Source organism: Heloderma suspectum, chromosome 1 (assembly GCF_057233095.1).
Source record: "Heloderma suspectum isolate Gila_16-S chromosome 1, 16-S_ref, whole genome shotgun sequence".
In the NCBI taxonomy this organism is placed as follows: Eukaryota; Metazoa; Chordata; class Lepidosauria; order Squamata; family Helodermatidae; genus Heloderma; species Heloderma suspectum.
Window position 1 is genome coordinate 199,635,199 of NC_139458.1, and position 24,306 is coordinate 199,659,504.

Sequence of the window (24,306 nt, forward strand, 5' to 3'; positions counted from 1 at the left end):
GCACCACCGCCCAGGGGGAGAAAGTAGGGTGAATGAAGACTGCTGGGAGGGATCGCAGGGTGAAGAGACTCTGACAGCATCCTTCCCTCGTCCTCCAAAGCACCCCTGCTAGACGGGCTTAAGAAGCCCATCTAGCGAAATCTGCAGGGCGGGAGGATGGGGAGGCGAAGATCGCCTTGGCCGCTGCTCCCGCCCTGCACGGGATGATTGGATGCCTCCGAGCTTGGGGGCTTCTGATCACTGAAGGTGCAATCGATAGGTTTGTGCCCTAATGATTTAATATGTAAACAAATAAATAATTGCTTTACATACTGCATCTTCTAAAAGTGCTTGTCAGTGAAAAGCAAAATGCAAAGCAAACAAGAACTTACCACTGGCACAATTCCAGGTTCTCCTTTCTGACCCTGCAGGGTAGGAAACAAAAGTGAACCTCTAACAGTAGAAAATTACAGAAGATTCTTTCTGAGAAAGTACGTTTCACATCCCACATGAAACATATGATGACATGATCATACAAAGGTGAAAACAAAACAAAAAGCCTTCCCAGATGGTTAGAAAACCTGCTGATATCTTTTGGCACTGAAGACAATGCTAAATCAGCACTATACCATTTCTTATACCTCGGTCATGGATATGTTTGAGGGTAACTCTGTTGCAAGGCGGAACAAGCACACTGTGTGGAGTTTTTCTGGTTCCTGCTTTTTTCTCCTTGAAAAAGAATGCAGGTAGCAATCTGTGTTCCACAGACAGAGCACAGCCTAGGAAAACTGGCCCCCTTTTACATGTACCTTTACTAACATAGGGCTTTTCCACACAAGGCTGTTAATCCACTGTATCTACTTTCAGTTTCATTGTAGAATTAAGATCCAAGCTCTACATAAAGAGCTTTGCATTTCCTGCTTTTCTGCTACATAACATCTAGGTGGCACTGCACTATAGTGGAAGAATGCAATTACACAAGTAGGAAAATACAATTTCTTTTGCTTTCACAAATAATACTCTGTTTTCCCCCACTCTAAAAAACAAACCAAGAAAGTGTTCTTAAAAACAGAAGCAAACCTGGAGGGTTATGATATTGTTTAAAGAACCCATGAACAACTTTGAGTAAGGAATAAATACCTTGTGTAGAAAAGCTCATAGTTGCAGCTGCCATGACTTAGGACCTGGATATCTGACAGACTGTCACTGCATGTACTTCACCATGTACTGAGATCTTTGTCAGGGGCCTTCCTCCAGATCCCCCACCCCCTGCTGCTCTTTGAATTCAGGTGGGTTCTGACTGGGTGAGAAAGGGCCTTCTTAGCTGTGGCACCCTGTCTTTAGAATGCTCTCCCCAAGAAGGTCGACCTGGCGCCCACTCTAATATCCTTCAAGCATAGGATGGCCAGTTACACATTGCAAAAAAAGAGGATGTGTAGGCAAAAAAAGGGGGGACAAAAGGACACAGGGTTGTACAAAAACTGCATATGCTTATTTATATGTATAGATGCAAATTTACAAATAATTACTATAATTTAAAGAGAAATACAATACATTTCACCAGAGTGGGGAAGACTGTGGTCAGGTGACTTATGTGCTCAATCTGCTGCCCAGATGCTGTTGATGGTCACCTTCAAGGGCCCTGCTTTCCCTTCTTATGGTTTCTTATGGTCATTACCTTTAAACCTGACTTGGACTGGACAGCCCTTCAAACAGAGGAATATCCTCTGACAGACCTTCAAATAGAGGACTGTCCTCTGTAAAGCAGGACACCTGGCCACCCTGCATCAAGCACCAGCTGAAGACCTTTTTATTTTCTCAGGCTTTTAAAAACATCCATTGAACTTGCTGTTAATTGCTTTGTGATGCTCACTTTTTAAATTTCCACTGCTGCTTTTTATTATGTTGTTGTTATAATATGTTTTATTATTTTAGTTCTCTTATTGTCAGCTACCCTCAGAGCATTTACCAAAGGGTGGGGTGTAAAATGCCCTAAATAAATAAATATAAATCAGAATGGGTGCTTCGTGCTTCTGGGCATTGTAAAGACTTCTTCCCACGTGCTATGAGTTCCTGCCTGCAGTGCCTGGTGAGCTTAGAAAACCCACAAGCAACAGTACTTCTAACCGTCTGGTCCTGCACAGTCCTTACAATAGCACAGCATATAAATCTGCATCCATTTTAGGGTTAGGCTTTTTATCACCTATTCTTGGCTTTCTAAGCAGTCTTTAGTATCGACCTAAAGCCAGAAGGTTCTGTGAAAGATGAGCGGGGGGGGGGGGGGGATGATGTTTGCTCTTGCAAGTTCATGAGTTTTTAAGAGAATTGGTATTTACAGGACCTTGAAGTTTCTTGAAATTATCATCACAATGTTTTGTAATCACTAAACATTATTGTAACCAATAAAGGATGGAGCATAGAGGGAACTATTTAAAAAAAAAAACAAAGCTTACCTTCTGTCCTCTACCTGGAAAAAGGGGAATAAAACAAAATACGTTAATTCAGATGGCTTCCCAGCACTTGTATACACAGTAATTTCCATCCCTGTAGAGTCATCATATGTTACAAACTACACATGATTAATTGGTATTTGTAATGTTTGAAGTTATGGCCACTGGTCATACAAGTTGGAGGATCCCATGTGTGTCTGTGCGTCAACTGTGATATGAGTGCACGCAGAGAACAGTATGCCATAGAGGTCAGAACAGGGAAGTGCTCAACCTCACAATTTATACCACTTTATCCAGTGCCGCCACATCTGTAGTATGAGTTCAACTGCTGGAGGAGAGAGATTTTGACACTCCCTGGCTAGCTGCTACTGACAGCTGTATGACACAGACAGGAAGGAAAAGAACAGAGACAGGAGTACTTGGGAGGCAGAGATCCTAGAGGCTGGGGGTTGGGAACTGGTTTAAGAGGCAGGTTGGCTGAAGGAAGCAAGGAAGAATAGGCAAGTAGGCTCTTGAGGGGGGAAATGCTTGGAAGAAATATAAGCCTGAGGAAATGGAGAATAGCTACTAGTCATAATGGCTATATATTATCTCCAATATCAAAGGCAGTTTGTAGGGAACAGGAGTGGTAGGGTGCCACTGAACTCGTGTCCCAATGGTGGGCTTCCAACAGGCATCTGGTTGGCCACTGTGGGAACAGAATACTGGACTAGAGAGGCTTTGGTGTGGTCCTGAATGACTCTTCTTATGAAAGAGGTATGAAGGAGGAAAGGAAGAGAGTGGTCAAGGAAAATTTCAGAAAAACCTCACACAAACCTGAGGAGCCCTGTGTATTACTCTGCTGTCAAGAAAGGAGCTAACAAAGTGGCTAAGGTAGAAGGGGACAGAGTGGCAAGTGGCAACAGAGAAGAGCTATGGAAGAAGCTGGGAAATTGCTTAATGCACGATGTAGGAAGAGATGTGTCATATTTCAGGAATGCAGAATTTTATGTTGCTTATTTCACAGATGCACTCCTCTTCTCCTACATAGGATTGTGCTGTTTATCTCCTATTTGCTTGTCTTCAAAACCTTCCTTCAACACAAATATTTTGACTTTAGCTATTCAGAGCTAATGGGCTATTGCATGAAATTAAAGGTCTGATAGCAAGAATGAATAATAAAAAATACTGCCTAAATAATGTCTCCTGTGATCATTTTATCTGACTTCACAACAGCTACAGCTGACTGGAGAAGGGTTGCTCATCAAGCATATGCATGCTAATTTTTAGCAAATGCCCAGCTGTAAACTCAGACTCTAATATAAACTTAATCCTTAGCCAGAACATAGACTGATGCATTGAAGGACATTCAGGCACTCTGCAGCTTCTGCAGTACCTTTTTTCCAGTTTTGTGAGTGAGTGAGATATTCAGCCTTTGGCCTGAAAACTCCTAAATGCACTCCAGACATGTTCCATCTGCTTATTAAAGCATGTCATGTCTGGTCTTATTGCTTAATTATACAGCAACCAACTCTACGCCCTTTCTTCATATGCCAAGTCATCAACACTAATCTAAATGACAAATAACTCTACATCTTTTCTTTTCTTTTTGTGACCTTTTCAGAAGTCACAATACTCTGGAGTAAAAAATCACAGCACACGTTAGGTGCTTTCCAGCACATGTCAAACATGCTCAAGCTGCGATCCTATACAGACTCACCTGGGAGTAAGTCCCATTGAACTCAATGGGATTTTCTTCCAAGTAGACATGCATAGGATTGAGCTGTAAGTGTGGTCTGGCTTGCTTCCAGTATGAAGGAATGTTAACGATTTCCTCCCGCTATAGGTTCCTTCTTTTGCAATTAGTGGTAATTCCAGTTTATGTTTCTCTGGGCATGCAACGGAAATGAACGGTATCACCAAACAGCAATTTAAAAGTTGAACAGAACTTTTCTGTTTTAAAACACTGAAATTATATGCTTTGAATTTTAGAAGAAAGTACTGATTGGTTCAGTTTGACTGATCTATTACTGACAGTTTTTTCATGTTTGAAAGTGGAGAAAATCAGTTTTAAATAGATATTCTAGGGCTACACATACACACTCCAGTTAGACTGCCCCTATTGCAGATTAGGGAATGGGAGGAGGGAAACAGAGGACTAGATTTAGACCTGTCCACTCCCCACTCCCTGCCTCGAACGAACAGTGGTACTACTGCCAATAGTCTGACTAGGGCCCCATCTACACGAGCCTTTTACTCCAGGGCGGCTGTGAGTCGAGGTCCCTCACGACATACAATGCAGTCGCCACTTTACAGCCATTGTGGTTTTCTCCTGGAAAATGCGGATTTCCAAGGAGGCGTTTTGCTGCAGTGTTTTTCGTTTGCTGCGGGTTTCCTGCGGTTGCGAGCCATCTGTCACTTCCCCAAACCGACTTCGCATTTTGCAGCGGGCATGTTGTAGGCATGTGTAGTGCTTGTGTCACTCTGTGACGCCCCTTTACTCCCCTCATCCCTTCGCAGCCGCGCAGTTACAGAGGCACAGAGAGGCATTTTCATTTATTTAATCGCACTTCCGCACATTTCTGCAGCTTCGTATCTTCACAACGGTTGCTTTTAGACTCAGTGCCTAAGGGTCGGGGGGGTCTTGGGGGAGGACCAACTTTGCTTCTGCCACCATTTCGGAGTGATGGGTAGGCACGTACCGCTCACACCTGTGACTGCGAAGCATCACAAGTGTCTCAGACTGGGGAACTGACAGATGGCGTGGAAATGAAGGGACATAGAACACCCACTTTTTACCTAACGAGGGATGGAAAGACACAGCAAAGCCCCTAAAATACAAAATGGGCAAGGAAGCGTCACACTCCCACACTCATGGGACTGCACACTGCACAATGAAGTATAATGGCAAAAAAAGAGGGCACGGTGGAGTCTGTTACGGAAGTGTGCAGTAAATTGTGAGTGTATCCCAGTAGAAGCTAATTCAAAGCTGAAATGCTGTGCAGCTGCGATGGAGTGAAGGGTGAAAACGGTGCCATGTAAATGGCGCCTAGTGGCTTCCCTACTAGAGCCCTTTAGCACTGCTGAAGCATTGCTTCTCTGTAACTAGCTGGAAATGAAGCTAACATGGAGTGCTTCCCCATGGCCAAAATGTTTCTACAGTGCTTACTCAAGAGTAAGTACATATTTTAGGGGAGAAATGTACAATTTAAGTGCTACTTTTCATGTGTTTTTTGTTAAACCATTGAAAATGGGATGGAAAGGACTAATGACTGAATGCATGTGAAACTGACAAGGATCATAAAGAGATGGATTCGTCCATCCCTAATCAAAATCATTTTTGAAATGTGTCTCTGGAGAGCAATACTTTTAGAAACTGGCATCTGGGGAGAAAATGTGTTTAAAAATACATATTTAAATGCTATTTTTTGCACAGATTTGTTTTTAATTCACAGATTCGCAGAAACATGAGGGAATGGACTTATGAGCGAACACATGAGAAACTGGCAACTGATTTCTCCGTCCCTCCACTCATCCAAGTGGCTCAGTCATCTCCTTTTGGAATGAATCATAAAGTCATACAGCTGCATCACTAATTATGTTTCAGGCGTGGCGGTGGGCTGTACAAGCGCTCCTCTCTTATGCCACATTTGATTCAGGCTAGGGCAAAAGCCCAGGCGAGGCTATTACAGATTATTCTGTTTAAGCCCGATCTCTCAACAGTTTTAAAGCAGTCTTACCGATAGCACTTTCAACACCATTGCGAGCCGTGTTTGGGCACATAGGGCAACACTCTCCAGGGGGCACCTCTGGGTTTTCACATTCCAACACATCGAGACACTGGATATCGTCGCAAAGAGTGGCTCCGTTGTCACAGACACAAATCTGGCATGGCGAAGGTTTCCATATATCCCTGTTCAGATACACCTGACCTCTCTGAGTGCAGGGTACCTCTTCAGGATCTAGATCTAGTTGGAGGGAAAAGAACAGAGGGCAATGTAAGTTGCTTCATACGATGGCACATAAGAAAAAGCTGGCAATGCAATGAAATGAAAGCCCCTCATGATTTAGAGCACCTCTTCACAGTGCCATTGACCCAACCATGCAAAGGAATCCACTCCGCGGCACTGTAGTTTGCAGCCAGGACAGCGGCTGGGAGCCATCAAGCACACTGATGTGACAGTGATGCTACTGTGTGCACAGGCGGCAGCACAGAAACGGCACGCGGGTCCTCCTGTGCCACACACATGCGCACCCACTTCTTTGGCAATGAAGTGGGAGAAGTGAGAGGCGCAAACAAGCCGTTACAGAGCTGCACGAGACAGACTCTGGTCATACAAACAGGAGGATGCATATCCACTCCAACAGATGAAACAAGCAGCTTCCTAAACTGGTGAAAACCTTTCATGTACAGTATATTCCATGAAAAAAAAAACCCACTTGCCCTCTTTTGACTCTGCTCCGTTGGGCTGAGTCAAAAAGACATCGGGCTGTTTTTCAAGCAAATCCTTCACTCTCAGGGGGAGGGGAAATGAAAACCTAAGAAGCTCAACTAGCAATTTAATAGCAAGTTTGAGTGCAGGCATGAACCAGGCTTTGTCAAAATATGCTGGCAGTAATGCAAATGTAGCACAGCTATGTTCACTGCCAGTTCAGCGCATCAAAATAAAAGCATTGGGCTAGAAATCAGAGCATGCTTTTATACACACACACACACACACACACACACACACGAAGCATTGGGCATACCTAAAAGCCAATGGCATGGTTTATTGCACTCACTCAGTTTGCCCTGCCCTCCCTGCACATCTTTTTCCTGTGAATTAGAGCAATTGTAATTAAATCATCATCACCGTCATCTAAAGCTGGAGGATAAAGCTGGATGGCAGTGATTTAAACAAGAGCATCTTAGAAGTCCACAAAGCAGAGCTTGAAACTTGCCTGATCTTCCAGCTCCAAATTCTGCCTTTTAGCCTCCGAACTGCACCAGTTCTTATACTGTATTATTTGACTACCTTTATAAATATGACTAATACTCTTGTGGCACCTTAAAGACTAAGAAATAGGCTTTTGTGGACCATAGCATACTTCACCTGATGTATGGGGTGTTATAGAGAGTTTCAGTTTTAAATACGGTACATAGGGTGCTGCCTCCACATCTTATGTACTGTATATAAACCTGAATAATACTTTGTGCATCAGATAAAGTGGGCTACAGTCCACGAAAGCTCATGCCATAATAAATTTCTTAGTCTTTGAAGCGCCACAAGGCACTTTGTTGTTTTTGCAGCAATAGACTAACATGGACATCTTTTATCAATATGATTTCTCTTCTCCTCCCCGCCGCCCCCAAGAAAGGCATACATGAAAATCTTTCAAGTCAGATACAAATGGGACATGTAATACTTTATGAATACAGCCCAAAATAAGTTACATCCTCTGATGTCTCATTGAATCCAGTGGGACTTTATGCCTTTTCAAACATGATTGTCTTCCTTCAGAGAGAATTGGAATTGGTCCCATGCACTCCCAACACCTGATCTTCTCACAACAAGACACAGGGTCAGCTCTATCATGAGCCAAGGGGAGCCTTTGTGTCAGGAGGTGGACTGGGACAGGCAGAACAAGCGTGGACCTTCCTCCTGCTTTTGCTGCCACCTGCCACCACCCACCAGACTAGGGGCACTGCCGTCGCTTTGTCACGGCTGGAAAAACGGTTAGTATTCCCACTGTGGCAAAGCAACAATGATGGCACTCCTAGACTGTGGATGACACCTTCTCGAATCTCATCCCAATTTCTTGTTCTCTGAGGAAGGATGCCTATATCCTTCCTAAGAGGGCATGGCATTAGGGCAAGACCTGAGATGGCACCACCCAGACTCTGCCATCGCTCTGCCACTGCCTTGGTGCAGCTCCCCACCCCCCAAAAGAAAAAAATACTTTAAAAAAATTTTCCCCCAGTGGCAAAGCAGCAGCACTCCTGTAGCAGAGTCCGGTGCTTTCGCAGGACGTGCCCCAGAATGCCTTGCTCTTTTCCTCAAAAAAGCAAGGGATTGTTGGGAAAGAACTGAGAAGGCTCTGGACCTAGCTGCAAGAGTGAGGCCACTGCTTTGCTGCTGTGGGGGAAACGGTTGAAATAAAAGCACTCCTATGGCTGCCTGGAGCAGAAGCAGCAGTAAATGTCAGGTGAATTGCTCTAGTGCTCGTGGGGGGAGGAAGGAAAAAGCAGAAAGGGGTGGGGGTCCACCCCAAGTGGTAAAACATTTTCAGCCAGCCCTGGCAAGGAGAAGAGAACACTCCAACTGAAAGATCTGTCTGTGGCTGGAACATTCTCTTTAAAGCATCTCTTCAAAGCCTCTTTAAAGCATTTCTTCAAAGACGGGTTCCTAGGCTCAGATAAGTACATGATCTTCTGGTTCAGGCATTCATTTCACCTCACAGTGAGGAGGAAGAGAATGGGGGACTGAATGCAAAAACCTGAGGCCCACTCCCATTTTCTTCCCATAGAGATAATCATGCTCCTCAGGATGGATGGATGATTAGATAGATAGATGACAAGGAAGTCTGAAGATGAAGAAACACGGTACAATGTCAGCTGACCTATTTGTTATAATGCAAACCAGTTGTGAACAGAGTAACAAAGGCATTAGCTGTGAGTATATACTGGAGAATTTAAACTTTGTATCCCTAACTCGAGTAAAGTCATTTTGCCAATCTCAAGGCAAGGAGAAATGAAACAGATGTGTCATTAACTATTGCCTACCCACACTCGTTCCTTAGCTCACAGAACAAAAACTGATCTTCTGGCTTGAATGATTGGGGTTGGATGCCTAACCTGAGTTGATATAACAACATCCCATGTTAGTCCTACTTAGAGTAGACCCATTGAGATGAAGTTAGTCTAAAACTGGATACAACCCATTGGATACAAATCTTTGACTCCTGATCTTGGGAAGAAATGGTACCAGCATGAAAGAAAGACAACTGCTATGTGGCAAATGATCCGCTTGGAATAGTGTGGAGCTGTTGTGGACACCTTTCCCACCCACTTCTTCCTCATGTGCAGGACCTAATGCACTGTCTCACATATGTAAGAAGCCTCCCATCCTCACCCACCAGATGTTCAGAATATAGGCTATGTATTGCTTAATGTATCCCCTCCATAGGGGACCAAGTTGTTCAGAACAGGAAAAGAGATTTCTGAGTTAAAGAGGTTCTCTGTCTTTTCTTCAAATAAATCACAAAGTGACGCATCACATACCAGGCCCAGCCCTGCCTAACTGTGCTACGCATTTCCCTCTTCACCAGTAGTTCACCTTCCCCTGCTATGCCAAGATTTTGCAAACTGAGTCTATGCAATGGAGGTCTCACCGACATTTTCAGGTTTGTATAAAAGTACCCTTTTCGTTCTATGGAGAGTTTGGCACCTCAACAGAATCCTACCAGCACGGGATGTCCATGCCTTTCAGTCTCAGCCCAGGACTGCATCAGCCCATGTATTCTCTCAGAAGGGAAAGACACTCCACACCACTAGAAGGCAGACTTCAGGCTTCTGGCACCCTGAGTTCCTCAACCACAGCCTGTGTCAGGATTCCCTTAGCCCTCACTTTACTTCAGTGCCCAAACATACACAGATGAGAGGCTTCAGTCTACAGCTTTTAATCCATCACATCACAGGGTCATACAGATGCAAATTCTCAGAGACTCTCCACCTACAAAGGAATGCCTTCAGGGGATTCAAATGGAATTTATGAGAGTTGCCCGCCGTTTGAAGAGGGAGGCGGTCTGGCTAGCCTAACTTAAGTGGGGGAGGTCCCTCTCTTCTTGTGAGGCCTCTAAGCTCAGCTTCTCATGCAAGGCCAACCGGGTAGACCATCTAAGTTCCATCCCTGCCTTCTCTCTCTTTGCTCTGCGCCTGTGTCTGGCATCTATTAGGTCATCCTCCCCGAACCCCGCCTCCTACTGTTCACTGCCTCTCATGGGGAGGGGTGAAGAGGGACCCTCAAGCTCAGCCATCTGTACATTTGTAACCTGAGAAGCAGGTCTACTCATATCTGGACTAGCCTGGGAAAACACCTCCCCCATGTCTGATGGTTCTCCTTCAGAATCTGAACTGCTATCCCACTCCCTGCACTCAGAAACACCCCTGACAGCCTGGTACAAAAGACATCCTAGAATTACAGAATGCTGAGCCCATGAATGTGCTTTCGAGTACCAGAACTGAATCGAGCTCACAGTCCTTCTACACAGAACTTCCACTCTTGATTTCTTCATTTCAGCAGTATAATTTAAGGTGGGGAGGGGAGCCATTTTGTTGCTGCCACTGCCAGGCAACAGGGCATAAGAAATCTCTATTCATCTACTTAGGATGGCTACTTACGTATCGCCAAAAAAAAGAAAAGAAGAATTGCATCACCAAAAAAGAAGGCAAAGAGAAAATATAGATTTGCATAACACTTGGCTGTGTTCATTTTTATAAGTATAGATGTAAATTTAGAAATAATTACTATAATTTAAATGGAAATGCAAGACATCTCACCACAGTGGGGAAGACTGTGACCAGGTGACCTGTGTGCTTGCTCAGTCTGCTGTCCAGGGGCTACCTGTGCGATGGGCAACTTCACCAGCTCTCCCTCCTTGTGGTTGTTTGACTTTGAAACAGACATGGACTGGTCAGTCCATCAAATAGAGGACATCTTCAAACACAGGACTGTCTTCTGCCTGCTCTCCAAAATAGAGGACTGTCCTCTATAATGTAGGACAACTGGCCACCTGAGTTCTATCGCAAACCACCCAGAGATCTGCCAATAGATCCAGATCTACCTTCTGTCCATCCCTAATCTATTTTATTTATTTATTTATTTCATTTCTATACCACCCACTAGCTGAAGCTCTCTGAGCAGTTTACATCAGTTCATAAGACAATAAAATACAGCATACTCTACACATAGGAACATAGGAAGAGCCCTGCTGGATCAGACCAGAGGTGTATCCAGTCCAGCATTCTGTTCACACAGTGGCCAACCAGCTGTCTGTGGGAAGCCCACAATTAGGACATGAGTAAAATCTCTCTCCCACAGTTGTTCCCCAGCAACCGGCATTCAGAGGCATACTGCCTCTGCTACTGGTGGTAATACATAGCCCTCATAACTAGTAGCCATTGATAGCCTTATCCTCCCTGAGGCATGCTATAGAACGCATGGCAGCACTCTACCTTCAGTAACAGGACTTTTGAAAATGAGAGGTTCCACTCCTGGCTGTATGAAGATGGATTCCATACCAGAAAGACGAGCCACTAGTTTTGATAATAAAGCTGTTATTGTTTCAACCAATGGTTACAACAAGCATTGCAGCTAGGTTTTATTTTGGACCTGAGCTACCAGAAGCTTCCACCTACTAGCCATGTTGGAAAAGAGCTCTATGCCAGGGGTATGCCAAGTCTTACCAAAGAATTCAGTGTAAACGTCCTGAAGTGCCAGACTCGGGTGCCTTAGCTTTACACACAACCAGTGTTATCTTAAGGTCACATGTATTCAGCAGCTTTATTGCATGTATGCAGCAATACAATATACTGCCACATATGCCTTTTGAAAGCTAAAATTTCATCTCTCTCTCTCTCTCGCTCTGTGTGTGTGTGTGTGTGTATGTATATATACCTCAAAAAAACCAAGTAAAAGTTAAACCTCAAAAAAACCAAGATTATGGCAACCAGCTTGATTGATAACTGGCAAATAGAGGGAGAAAACGTGGAGGCAGTGACATACTTTGTCTTTCTAGGTGCAAAGATTACCGCAGATGCTGACTGCAGCCAGGAAATCAGAAGACGTTTACTTCTTGGGAGGAGAGCAATGACAAATCTTGATAAAATAGTGAAGAGCAGGGACATCACACTGACAACAAAGGTCCGCATAGTTAAAACAATGGTCTTCCCTGTAGTAACCTATGGCTGCAGAGCTGGACCATAAGGAAGGCTGAGCGAAGGAAGATAAATGCTTTTGAACTGCGGTGCTGGAGGAAAATTCTGAGAGTGCCTTGGACTGCAAGAAGATCCAACCAGTCCATACTCCAGGAAATAAAGCCAGACTGCTCACTTGGGGGAATGATATTAAAGGCAAAACTGAAGTACTTTGGCCACATCATGAGAAGACAGGATACCCTGGAGAAGATGCTGATGCTAGGGAAAGTGGAAGGCAAAAGGGAGAGGGGCTGACCAAGGGCAAGGTGGATGGATGATATTCTGGAGGTGACGGACTCAACCTTGGGGGAGCTGGGGGGGGGAACGGCCAACAGGAAGCTCTGGCGTGGGCTTGTCCATGAGGTCACGAAGAGTCGGAAGCGACTGACTGAATAAACAACAACAGTGTGTGTGTGTGTGTGTGTCTACGCAATTCACATGTCAAGAAGCTTGGGACCATCTGAAAAGAAAGCCAGTATTTCCTGGCTTTGGAGGGTTACAGAACATCAAGATGAAGAACAAATTCCCTCGTATGAGCTCTACCAATTCCTAATTGTTAACTTATTCATATAAAGTTACATAAAGCCTTTGGAGTAACCTTCATTTCCTGCACCAATGAAGGAAATGAAGATACAGATACCAAGGTTAACTTCCCTCAATTATATGAGACCAGGTATTAGGAAAGAAAAAAGGAGAAAGAAAAAAATGGAAGGAATAAGAATTCTGAAATACGTATATGAAATAAAATCCAGACGTATATATTCCAATAAAAGTGACCTCAATATTTCCCTTTTATGAAGCTGCTACAATTGGCAAAATAGTTTGTATTTCCTTTGAAAGTAACAGATTTATTGCTACTGATTTCCCAGGACTGAACTCAGACTTGTGGAAAATTTCTGCAGTTCCTTAATGTGAAGAATTCAGCGTACAACCACTAGGTGGCAGGAAAGGCCAGCTAATAACTAGATGAAACAAACTCACCATCTGCACATTGAACCAAAAAAACAGGCCAGGCCCCCGCTTTTTGGACTTACTGGGTTGCTCTTGGATTCTGACTTGCTGCCAAAGGAACTTCTCTGAGTAAATGTAATATCAACATTGCTGAGATGCTGAAGGAAATAAGTAGCGGGCATGCGCTTTCCAAACAGAGATTGCAACAACAACATCTTATGCTTGTGCTAGCGACTGACGCTGACATTTGAGCATCCGCGTTCACTTGCTCGGGACCTACCCCTTGGCTTTTTACCAAGATGAGTGAGTCATAGCTCACCAAAATTGCTGTACAAATGAGTAAGGGAGGCGAACAAGAGGAGGAGAGCCCATGGCCCATATTCTCTTAATGAGAACATTCTTCAGTTAGTTCTCCAGTATGTTATTATATTAAAGTATTTCTAAATAAAAACTCTCCTGGTCTGCCTTTGTCATTCTATAATGGATTCTCATTGCTGTGGGTGATCCAATGGTGTCCATCCATTAGCAGAACAGATACAGTTGGCAGAACAGATTCCCCCTCCCTTCTGTAGCCCCTCCTCAAAATCCGCTGTAGAGAATTGGAGCAGACTGGGGGGGGCACATAGGCAGTGCAGGAGGAGCAGAGGCAGGGGAGGTCCCAGTCCGTGCACAGAAGTCTGCACACGTGACGTTGGATGTCACCCTGTGAATTCCAGCCAGTCACAACAGAAAGGGTGGATGGGAGCACAAGCCCTTTAGTCAGAACTGCGTCCGTCAACACAAAATTAACAGATCGTGTGTGTGTGTGTAAGAAATCTCATGCACGCTTTAAGGCTTGAGGTGTTTTCTCTTACTTTAGAGAAGTGGCCCAATCTCAGAACCAGACCCTGGAGCTCTTCTGCACAGCCTAACGTGCATCTGTCAGCATCCCAGTTCATGTGAAACAATACCACCTACCGTCAATGGCCATTCATTATCCCCGTCCTCTGGCTCCTCCTGACATTTTGCAAGACAATGCTTCTTTGTGGTCAGGTCTCTTGAGAGAACGTTCAGCACATGGGAAGCAAATACTGACCCTTCTTTCACGTCCCTTTCATGTTTCTAGATTCTGGATGTGATCTAAAGGCTCCCAATAACTACTTCAGGAGATTTTTCTGGCAACTAAATTGTTGCTTTCTTGGGCACAATTGGGCGAGCAACTTTTTTATTATCATTATTTAAAATATTCCTTGGCTGCCTTTCAGGGTGGACATCCCAAGGCAGCGTGCAACAATAAAACACGAAATAATTTTCTCCTCCTTAACCTCACCTCTTTAGCTTATTTGCCATACAGAAGGAAAAGCCAGTGTGGTGTGGTGGCAAGAGTGTTGGACTGGGAGCCGGGAGATCCGGGTTCTAGTCCCCACTCGGCCATGGAAGTTCACTAGGTGACTCTGAGCCAGTCACAGACTCTCAGCCCAACCCACCTCACAGGGTTGTTGTTGTGAGGATAAAATGGAAAGGACGAGGATAATGCAAGCCGCCTTGGGTTCCTTGCAAGAGGAAAAAAGGCGGGATATAATGCAATAAATAACATAAATAAATAGACCTCTTCGCATAGACGGGACCTTCTGAAGCAGGGGTGCACAATGCACAGCCTGCAGGCCTCATGCAGCCCCCAAAGTCTGCTGTGTTGCCTCAGTGACCCCCCCATCTGCCATCCCCTCATTCCCCACCCCCCATCCCCACTGCCACCATAACTGGAGAAGTATACTGATCTATTGAACTGAATATGGGAAAGTCATCTGGCTCATTTGTATGACCTGGGCAATTTACTCTAAGCCCAGCCTACCTCACAAGATTGTCCTTAGGAATACAGTGAGATAGGGAAATACTGTGGACCTTAAGAGAAGGCAGGGGGGAAAATCTAAAGAAAAGAAAAAGAAAAAAAGAAAAAAATACTAATAAAAGTAAGGGATGCAAAATTGAGGGATGGGCAACCTGTGGCCCTTGGCCTGATTTCCCATGGCCCAAAGCCTAATTTCAAAAGCCCTCTGTATGCAATCAGTTCAGACCTCTAGTAAGAGCCATCTATTCCTTCACTACCACCCCATTGGGGGGCGGGGGAGAAGAGGGAGAGAGAGAAAAGCATGGGCAGTAAGAGAAGGAGATGGAAGAGAGAGAAAAGGGATGACCCACCCACTTTGGGCTTTGGTTCTGCCCACCACTGACTTGCCCCCCACCACCACCACAGACATGCAGCCCCCAACGGATTACCTCAGAGAGATGTGCCCGATCCAGAGGTTGCAGGGGAGAGCATAGTTGCTAAGATGAGTGGAAACTGATAAAACTGGGAATGATTAAACCAAAGTTAAGCACTTTGGGTCCTCGTTGAATTCAATGGAAGAGATGTTAGGAGGATCCTGCATAAAGTTAGTGTACACCCTAGAACATGGGTGGGCAGGAGGAAAATCTCCAGATGTTTTGGACTTCAACTCCCAAAAGCCCCTGCCAGCATGGCCAATGGTCAGGAATGCTGGGAGTTGAAGTTCAAAACATCTGGAGATCTATGGTCTGCCCACTGTTGCCCTAGAACATGCCCCAGAATTTTCTGCAATGTCCTGGGGTTCTGAGGTAGATCTGTAGGAGTACCTGGGCAGAAGAGTTAACCTGGAAAGCACTCACTGAAATGACTGAAGTCTCTCACATCAAACCACTCAGAAATTGCCTGGGCACAGCTTGGTGTTTACTGACTTAATTATGATTTATGAGCCTCCTGGTCATAAAGATTTGTATACTTTCAAGTGAGCAAACAGCAATACTCCAGCTTAATTACAGAGACATCCTATCTGAAGCAAACTGTAGCTGGTGTCTTGTCTGCTGAGCAACTGCCTTACTAGACTTCCAGGGAGATAAAATCTGATTACCAAAGGTTAATGCGTCTGTCTCTCAGACATATTGGTATCCCCACATGCACTTCCATGTCATGTTACAGCATCACACCAGGGATGTACGAGAATTTTGTTCCTGTTCACAAATCATGCGAACATGTCTTGTTGGCAATCCTGAAAGCAAGCAGGAAGGCTTTTTTCCCAAGAAATGGTCTCAAATTCCCAAATTTGCAGTCGCATTCAAAAAATGCACATTTTTAATGTGCGCTTTGAAATGGGCATTTCAAAAAAAATGCATTTTGATGCTTTAGTTTAGCTGGGGAGGAAAAGGTCAAACCTCCCCTCCCTGTATGATATGTCCCCGTTGAAAATCGCCCCACACTCCATACCTACTATTACATGCTTTTTAAAACCTTTGGGGAGGGTTTTAAAACATGTGGGGATACCAATGTGTCTGATAGACAGAAGAATTAATCTTTTGTAATCAGGTTTTTAAAAACCTGACATGGTTTCTTACTTTCTTTGGGGCTACTCTTAAGTACAGGAAAGGAGTGACCCTCCATGCTCCCTTCTACTCAGCAAGGGTTGAGTAGAAGCACCTATCAACCACATTCCCCTTCTTCTCAGGGAAGGCAAGGAAATTGCTGAAGTGGCAAGCAGCTTCACACACACACACACACACATTCCGAGAGAGGAAATGGCAATTTGCCCACATGCCAGGCAGCTATGGGAGATGAGCTCAGCTCAGCAAGAGGTCGCCAGCTGCCATTTGATATGTTCCTGGGCTGGCCATAGTCATTGCCTCCAAGAAGATGTTCTCTCCAAGCATCCCTGAGAGGAGGTGAGTAATCCACCCAGGGGGTGGAAAGTTTCCCCCTCTTCTGTCCAAACCCAGCCTGTTCTGAATGGGTTAGGAATGTTGTGGTCAAAGACGCACTGGGTAGCACCCAGGAGCTCACATTCCCACACAAACGGCGCAAAAGAAAGACTGATCCCACCACACAGTAAGCTCAATTGCCAGCTCAGGAGTAGGCCCTTGTCGAGAGAGGAGTTTGGTCGCAGCTCACACTGCAGTTCTCTCTGTTCTGACAGGAGGCTCAAGAGGAAACGACATATCTGACTCTCATTCAATTTGGGAATTTGAGCCACTCCCAAAACATCTGGTGCTCCAGGGCTTAAAGAAATTGAAGCCTGAGTGGCAGTCTAAGTAATCTTCCTGAAGCAAGTTTCTCCAACCTGGTGCCCTCCAGATGTTTTGGACTACAACTCCCAGCATTCCTGACCATTGGCCATGCTGGCGGGGGGGTGAAGGGAGGGCACCAGGTTGGAGAAGCCTGCCCCACAGATAGCCATCTACAACACACTCTTCTGCTTTAAAAAAAAAATCAAAACTGGTTTGAACAGAGATCATCACTGGGCACAAAAAATGAATGTGTGCCCCACTACAATACCCCACTCCCAAGACTCTGAAAAGTTATCCTTTGTACACAGCCATTGACTGCTATGGAGTTGCAACGTATGCCAAATTAGGGATGTACAAGAAATCCGTTTCTCTTTGCACATTTATTGTATTTATTTATTTTATTTATTACTTTTTATACTGCCCCATATAAAATAATACAATGTATAATATACCTTTTACATGGCTAGGTAGCGAATAGGCAGCTAAATCATGCAAACATTGAATCATAGAATAGTAAGGTTGGAAGGGGCCTACGAGGCCATCAAGTCCAACCTGCTGCTCAATGCAGGAATCCAGGTCAGAGCATCCCTGACAGATGGCTGTCCAGCCTCATCTTGAATGCCTCCAGTGTGTGGGAGAGCCCACCACCTCCCTAGGAAATTGGTTCCATTGTCATATTGCTCTAACAGTCAGGAAGTTTTTCCTGGTGTTCAGCCGGAATCTGGCTTCCTGTAACTTGAGCTTCCTGTAACTTGAGCCTCTGGGATGACATGTCCCATTTGCAATTCGAAATGTGAATGTAAGCAGGATCGTGTTGGGGTTTTGTTTTCCAAGAAATGTTTGCAAATTCCCAAATTTGCGATTGCATTCGGGGGTGGGGGGGAGAGTACAGTTTTAAATGCACGTTTGTCAAAAACAACCCATTTTCACACATTAGTCAATGGGAGAAAAGTGCAAACTTTTGAAAAATACATACAGAATTGTGAACTTTTCCTGTTCAAGTTGAGCACTTTTCCCATTGGAAGGAGCTGAAAAACGGGTCAAAAACAAAAATGGGAGCGAGCCAAAATGAGTTTCAAAGTGATTTTTGGAGAACTTAGGCAAACTCAGAAATTGCTGGTTCTCCTATCCCTATGCCAAATTCACCTGGTGGAAAAAAAAAAACCTCTATAAAAACAAAATGGCACCATCCTGTCAAAGAAACACAGGAGCTCCAAATTATTTCAACCCTTAAAATCATTTTTCCCTTCCCTTCAGCCCAAAGAAATCATTGAAAAGAATCCTTCCACTAATGCAGGTGAGCGAAATTAAGAGGATCATTTTGAGACAACTCTAGATATTGTGCACTGTACTGAAGTTAACGCATAAAATAAGCGCGCACACGCACACACACACAAGCCCATCTAGGAGCCTGGCTGTTTCCAGGATCCAGTACCTTTTTCTGAAACAGATGCTAGGACATGACAGAGGTGAAATTAAGCATTTAAGATGCCTTTTTTAAATTGTTCCAGCTTCCAGTGGTAATCCAGGTTGTATAAACCTAGCTGGGGGAGGAGTTATGTTGCCTTGGGTACGATTCCAGCTATAGGATGGGTACCATTCTATAACCCAAAATCCCTTCTATATCCAGTACATCTCTGTAGAATTTATAAACAGAAGCCACAGTGTCTTAAGGGCAACATAAGGCAACAGCAACATAAGGCAACAGCAACAGGGCAACAGCAACATAAGTAATATTCAGTTTCACATATTTCTGAGAGGTGTTTCACATGAAGCACAACTGTGCACCACTGGAAAGAGCTGTTCAGTAAAAATAATTGTTTGCATTGTAAAATAATTATTGATTTTACATCATTTCAGCATACTGCAAACATGCGCTTGCCCTCTCTTGTCTTTGCCCCATTGCAATCGCTAAGATCAGCTGAGCACAGCTTCTTGGTGCCCTCCATCTGCCAAATTAGAACAGCAAATGCAGACAGCAGAGAGAGGCAACCTGGTGTTGCCCCAACCAGCATGGCCATTAGTCTGGGATGATGGGAGTTGTAGTCCAAAGCAGCTGGTGGGCATCAGGATGCCTACCTGTGGCATACAGAGAGGCATATTCTCAGCGGCCACACTCCAGCCTTCGGATTTCCTTTCTTCTGGAGGTTCTCCAACAAGAGCAAGAGGCCACGGCACCTGGTATTGTTCCTAGTTTCCCAGCATGTATACTCATAGCAAAATAAACATGTGTGCTGTACTTCAGACATGACGGTACATACACACCGTTCTCTTATGCAATACCTACAGGACGCCAGCTTTCTTCCTTCAAACCCCATCTTCAAACCAACTTCTTCCACCCAAACTTTGGCCAAGCCCTGTCATCTTCAACAGAAAAGGAGCTTAAGCATTTGCTGGCAAGGATCCCTATTTGCAGTTCCCTCTCTCTTCCATCCATCTGTTGTCTTCTTCCCCACATTCCCCACTGTCACAATTTACATTGTAAGCTCCTTGGGGCAGGAATCTTTTTCTTATGTCAAGTGAAAAGCTGTTGACAATATGTTGCTGTTGTTGTTACTGTTATATTATAATGTAAAGCAGGCCCCAGCACCTTTCAGTGTCAATATAAGATGTTATTTAGCAAGGTTTTTGTGGCCAGTGGGTACTTTAAGAGGCTAGTTGTTGTTGTTTTAAAGGAACTTCTAAAAATCACTTGGTTCTAAATGTTTTCCCATCCTGAGCCTTCAGACGACAGAACAAGTTTTAAATCAAACTATGCAAACAATGCTGGCACACTCGCCTTTCTTTTTCCCAGAATCCATTTCCACATAGCAGGCTCAAGTTTTGACCAAACTCTTTTCCCTCCTTCTCCTCCATTTTCTAAAAATAAAGTTGTGCCGACTTCATGAAGAAGATAGCATTGGTTCAAGCTCCAACATGCTCAGCCGAAGAGCAAATTACAGCACTGCTTTTGCTCTAGCTGGAAAGCTGCATGAGTAACTTGCTGACTGCAATCCATCCATCTAACGCAACGCTGGGCCTATGGGAAATTTTTTTAAAAGGCCAGCGAGAAAACCTGCAACAATGCCAACAAGAAAAACTCAGTCTCTCTGTTTCCTTTTCGGATTTGTCCAGCTAACAGTCAGCAAGTTTAGCTTTCACGCTGACCAAGAGTGAACACTTTGGACATAAAAATGCATCAAGGCTGCTACGAGATATGAAAAATGCTACTGGTACAGCATTCCAACTATTCCGATACAGAGGACTGGGAGAACAAACAGCCTTCTTTTTTATCAAAGGCTGTAGCCGTCCACACACTTACTTCTGAGAAAACACGCATTTGAAGCGGTTGCAAACATTCCTAAACATTCTATAATAAAACAAATGATATATTAACTCATGCAAGCAGTTTTTAATTTTTTTAATGTGATGATTAGTCAAGGGCTGTGCCAACATTCTAAGAAAATAATTTTCTGATCAATTTTTGACATGTCTCTTTTTCAAGCTGCTCCTGAAATGTGGGAGAATTTCAGTCCTCCCCTGGAAGGTACTTGGCAAAATGGCCTCCCCAATTTCACACTCTGTGAATAGGTGGGCCCAGTTTTAATGCTGCTTAATATTATTTTAATGGGTTAAACCCAATGTTACACATGCAGGCGTCTGGTCACGCAACAGGATTTCCCTTTGCTCTGCTCCTCCCTGCACCTCCTCCGTGCCCCACAGATTTGCTCCAGAGAGTCCTCCAAACCCTCTGGAGCAGATTTTGGGGGAGCACAGGGGGAACAGGGCAGAGGGAGACTCTGCCCAATATTGTTGAAGTAAGCCATAGGCTTGGCTTCTGCTCCTTCCTGCTCCTCTCTTAACCCATTGCTCTAGCAACAGAATTTCTTTCAAAACTAAGCGAGCCAAAATGTCTCAGAATTCTTTTTTAACCCCAGACCGTTGGAGAATTCTTCCACCACCATCACCCTGACCTCAAGAACATTGGGTGAACCCCATCCACGAATAGCAAGGGGGGGGTCATTTTGGCTCAGCCCTAGGTCAGTCTATTAACACACTTGCTTCTGAAGCTGGTACAGGAATAGCAGTTGCAGTGTAAATGAATGAATACAGGAAGAACAAGTAGAGACGATCCTACAGCTGCATGTAGTGAATGGCGATCAAGCTCAGGCTGTGATCCTTAGTGTAAAGACCGGGGTGTCACAAGTACATATGTCTTTCCGTTTCATCTATGAAATGTTGAACTGTGTAACTTTCCCATGAAACTATAGAATGGAGAGAGAGAGAGAAAATTAAAAATATAGCAGTGGAGGAATGGATTGGCGGGGGGGGAGGGGGTGTCTCTACTCTGCAACAAAAAAACATATAGCTCAAAGCATTTACTCCAGATTGTTACGTCCATTGGCTGGCAGGTTGCAGTCTCGGTAGATATTCAAGTGTTTTCCCAGTTCACTTAACTTACAGAATCAGCAGCTCATTATAATTTAAGCTGGCATTTTTAAAGTAACCCAGGGAGGTAAAATGCTCAACTTCTCTTGACTTTCAGTAGGTTCTGGATCTAGCACGTCCTTCTGATCAGTAAAAAAAAAAAATGGAGGGGAGGCGCTACAGTGACCTGCAAAGGGAACATTCCTCAGGAGGATGTGTGGGAATAAAAATGTTAAAGCTGCTTTGAGATTTAGATATAACAATAAAGGCAAAGACATGAGTGTTTAAAAAAAAAAACCCTGCAGTAAAAGAATTGTATCACCTTGCTCCAAAGTCATTTTACGATCACAAGCTTGTCAAATGGTTTTCAACACATGCATACCAGTTATTATTATTTTTCTTTAAGGATTACTGTTGATGGGACACAGGAAATGAAAGTTGGGGGGGGTACTTTAGGCTATAAAGCCATATTATTTACATATGGCTCCTTGCATCACAATCAAGTATTATGAACTTCTTCCCTAAGTCAAGCAGAGAGTCTACATGAAACGGCTTGCACTCAGTTAGAATTCAGGAATGGAGATGCCCTTAAACAAATCAGCAGTCATTACATCCTGCTGCAATGTGCTTTCCAATTCCAATATTGTCTGCTTCCATTTCACCAAAGGCCATTTTCTATCTATTAGGAGTATTCTGTATTAATCCCTATTGTAAGGGTAGCCAGATGGAAAAGAGGACAGGGCTCCTGAACCCCTAATGGCTGTGTATAAGAGGGCTTTTCAGCAGATGTATCTTGCATTAATATTCACTTTTTAAAAACCACAGGCAAAGTTGCATGCTACACATTTAACCTAACAGGTTGTCTGACCTGGAAGCTAAGAAGAGAGAAAAATTACCCCAAAGCCACATGGCTGAGATAGGACTTGAATCCAGGTCTCCCAGATCCAGAAAGAACTCTCTGGCTGCTGGACGACATGGACTTACTTTAGTTGCTTGTTTGTTTATTACATTTCTATATCTCCCAATAGCCGAACCTGGCCCGAAGCCGTTTAGGGCTTTAAATGTTAAGATCAGCACTCTGAATAGGGCCCGGAAAGGGACTTGCAGCCAGTGTACTTTTAGCCCAACATGGTGACTGTAGGCAAAGCAAGGCTGCTTCTCACCCAGCAGCTTCACTTCAGAGCTCATCTCATTTCCATTTGCTTTATGGACCAGTATTTTGTGATAGAAATTGGCAAATTGCAGGTACGGGGGCCCCAATCCAAATTGGGCCCATGGTGCGGTGGGGAAGGCCCCCTACCCTCTGTTCTAGGTTCCCAATACAGATCGGGGGCCCTGTACCTACACAATAGAAAAAGGGGGGGGGCGGGGAGCGATGTCTTTAAAGTAATGTCTGCTTTGGGCCTTAGCAACAAATGAATTGATTCGATTGGCTGGTTCAATCCTTTTTTTGTGACTGGTCATATGCAATGAAATTGACTGACCGACTGACCAATTATAAGTACCTGAGGCATGCCTGGAAAAAGGCAGATATATGCCCCTCCCATTTGTACAGGCTGCTTAGCTAGCATTGGGCCCAGGATGAGCTCTTTCAACGCTACGGATGATGAACTGGGAGCAGCAGAGTTTGAAGTCCTCCTTGCTACTGATGGAACTGTGCTGCTGAATGGTGACGATATCCCATAAGCTTTGCACCTCCCTCCTAGACTTCAAATGGAGGCTGCTGCAATAGCGCATCCAGGCTGCAGATTTTTCTATGCCCTGGTCATAAAATGGAGCCTCTCGTCCCACGCGGAGCTCCAAGCGTTCTGTGGAGAGTGATCACATCACAGTCAGCCACTGTCAAGAACCAGCCCCGAGCGCTGACAGGGACACTTTCCATGTGATCATGGTGAGCCACGTGGCAAACCGGTCTGGCTGGATGAAGCACGGGGCAGCCATCACACAAAAGAGCTTCCCAACAGAGAAATTAGTATGAGGCCAGACCTAATCCGTGTATAGGAAATAATAACCAATGTCAATCAATGGAATTCCAGCAACACCAACATAACATGATAAATTAATGCCACCACAGGCCTCAGCAACCTGAATTCCCCACCAGAGGCACAAGAGTATTGCAGGTGCTTCATCAGCCTTCCCCAACTGGTGCCCTCTAGATGTGCTGGATCACAACTCCCATCATCCCCAGCCAACATGGCCATTTGACGAGGAAAGGCCATTTGGTGAGCCATGTGGCAAGCCGCTCTGGCTGTGTCAAGAGCATGATGCAGCCATCACGTGGAAGCAGTCTCCAGATGGCAGAAATTAATATACAAGTCGGCCCTAACCTAACTGTCCTGTTTCAACTAGGGATGTCAGAGAATTCCGCGACGGATCTCGGTGAGGCCGAATGCCAGTGCATCTGGCCCCCCGAAATCCGTCACAGAACGAAGCCCCTGCCCCCCAACCCACGAAAGGTGCGCGGGACGAAGTCCCCGCCGCCCCCAATCCACAAAAGGTGCACGAAATGGAGCACTTACCTGCTCCCGTCCA

General features: G+C 44.6%; 1 protein-coding gene across 1 annotated transcript in view; it reads right to left on the reverse strand.

Annotated features, from left to right (window-relative positions):
• The window catches only part of COL5A2 (collagen type V alpha 2 chain), a 191,190-nt gene that overhangs the window by 101,620 nt on the left and 65,264 nt on the right, over positions 1–24,306 (reverse strand). The window contains exons 2-3 of the mRNA XM_084815749.1: positions 6,141–6,376; positions 372–404 (exon numbers count right to left, since the gene is read on the reverse strand). Of these exons, the coding sequence (XP_084671875.1) occupies positions 372–404; positions 6,141–6,376 (269 nt within the window). The remainder of the gene's footprint in view (positions 1–371; positions 405–6,140; positions 6,377–24,306) is intronic.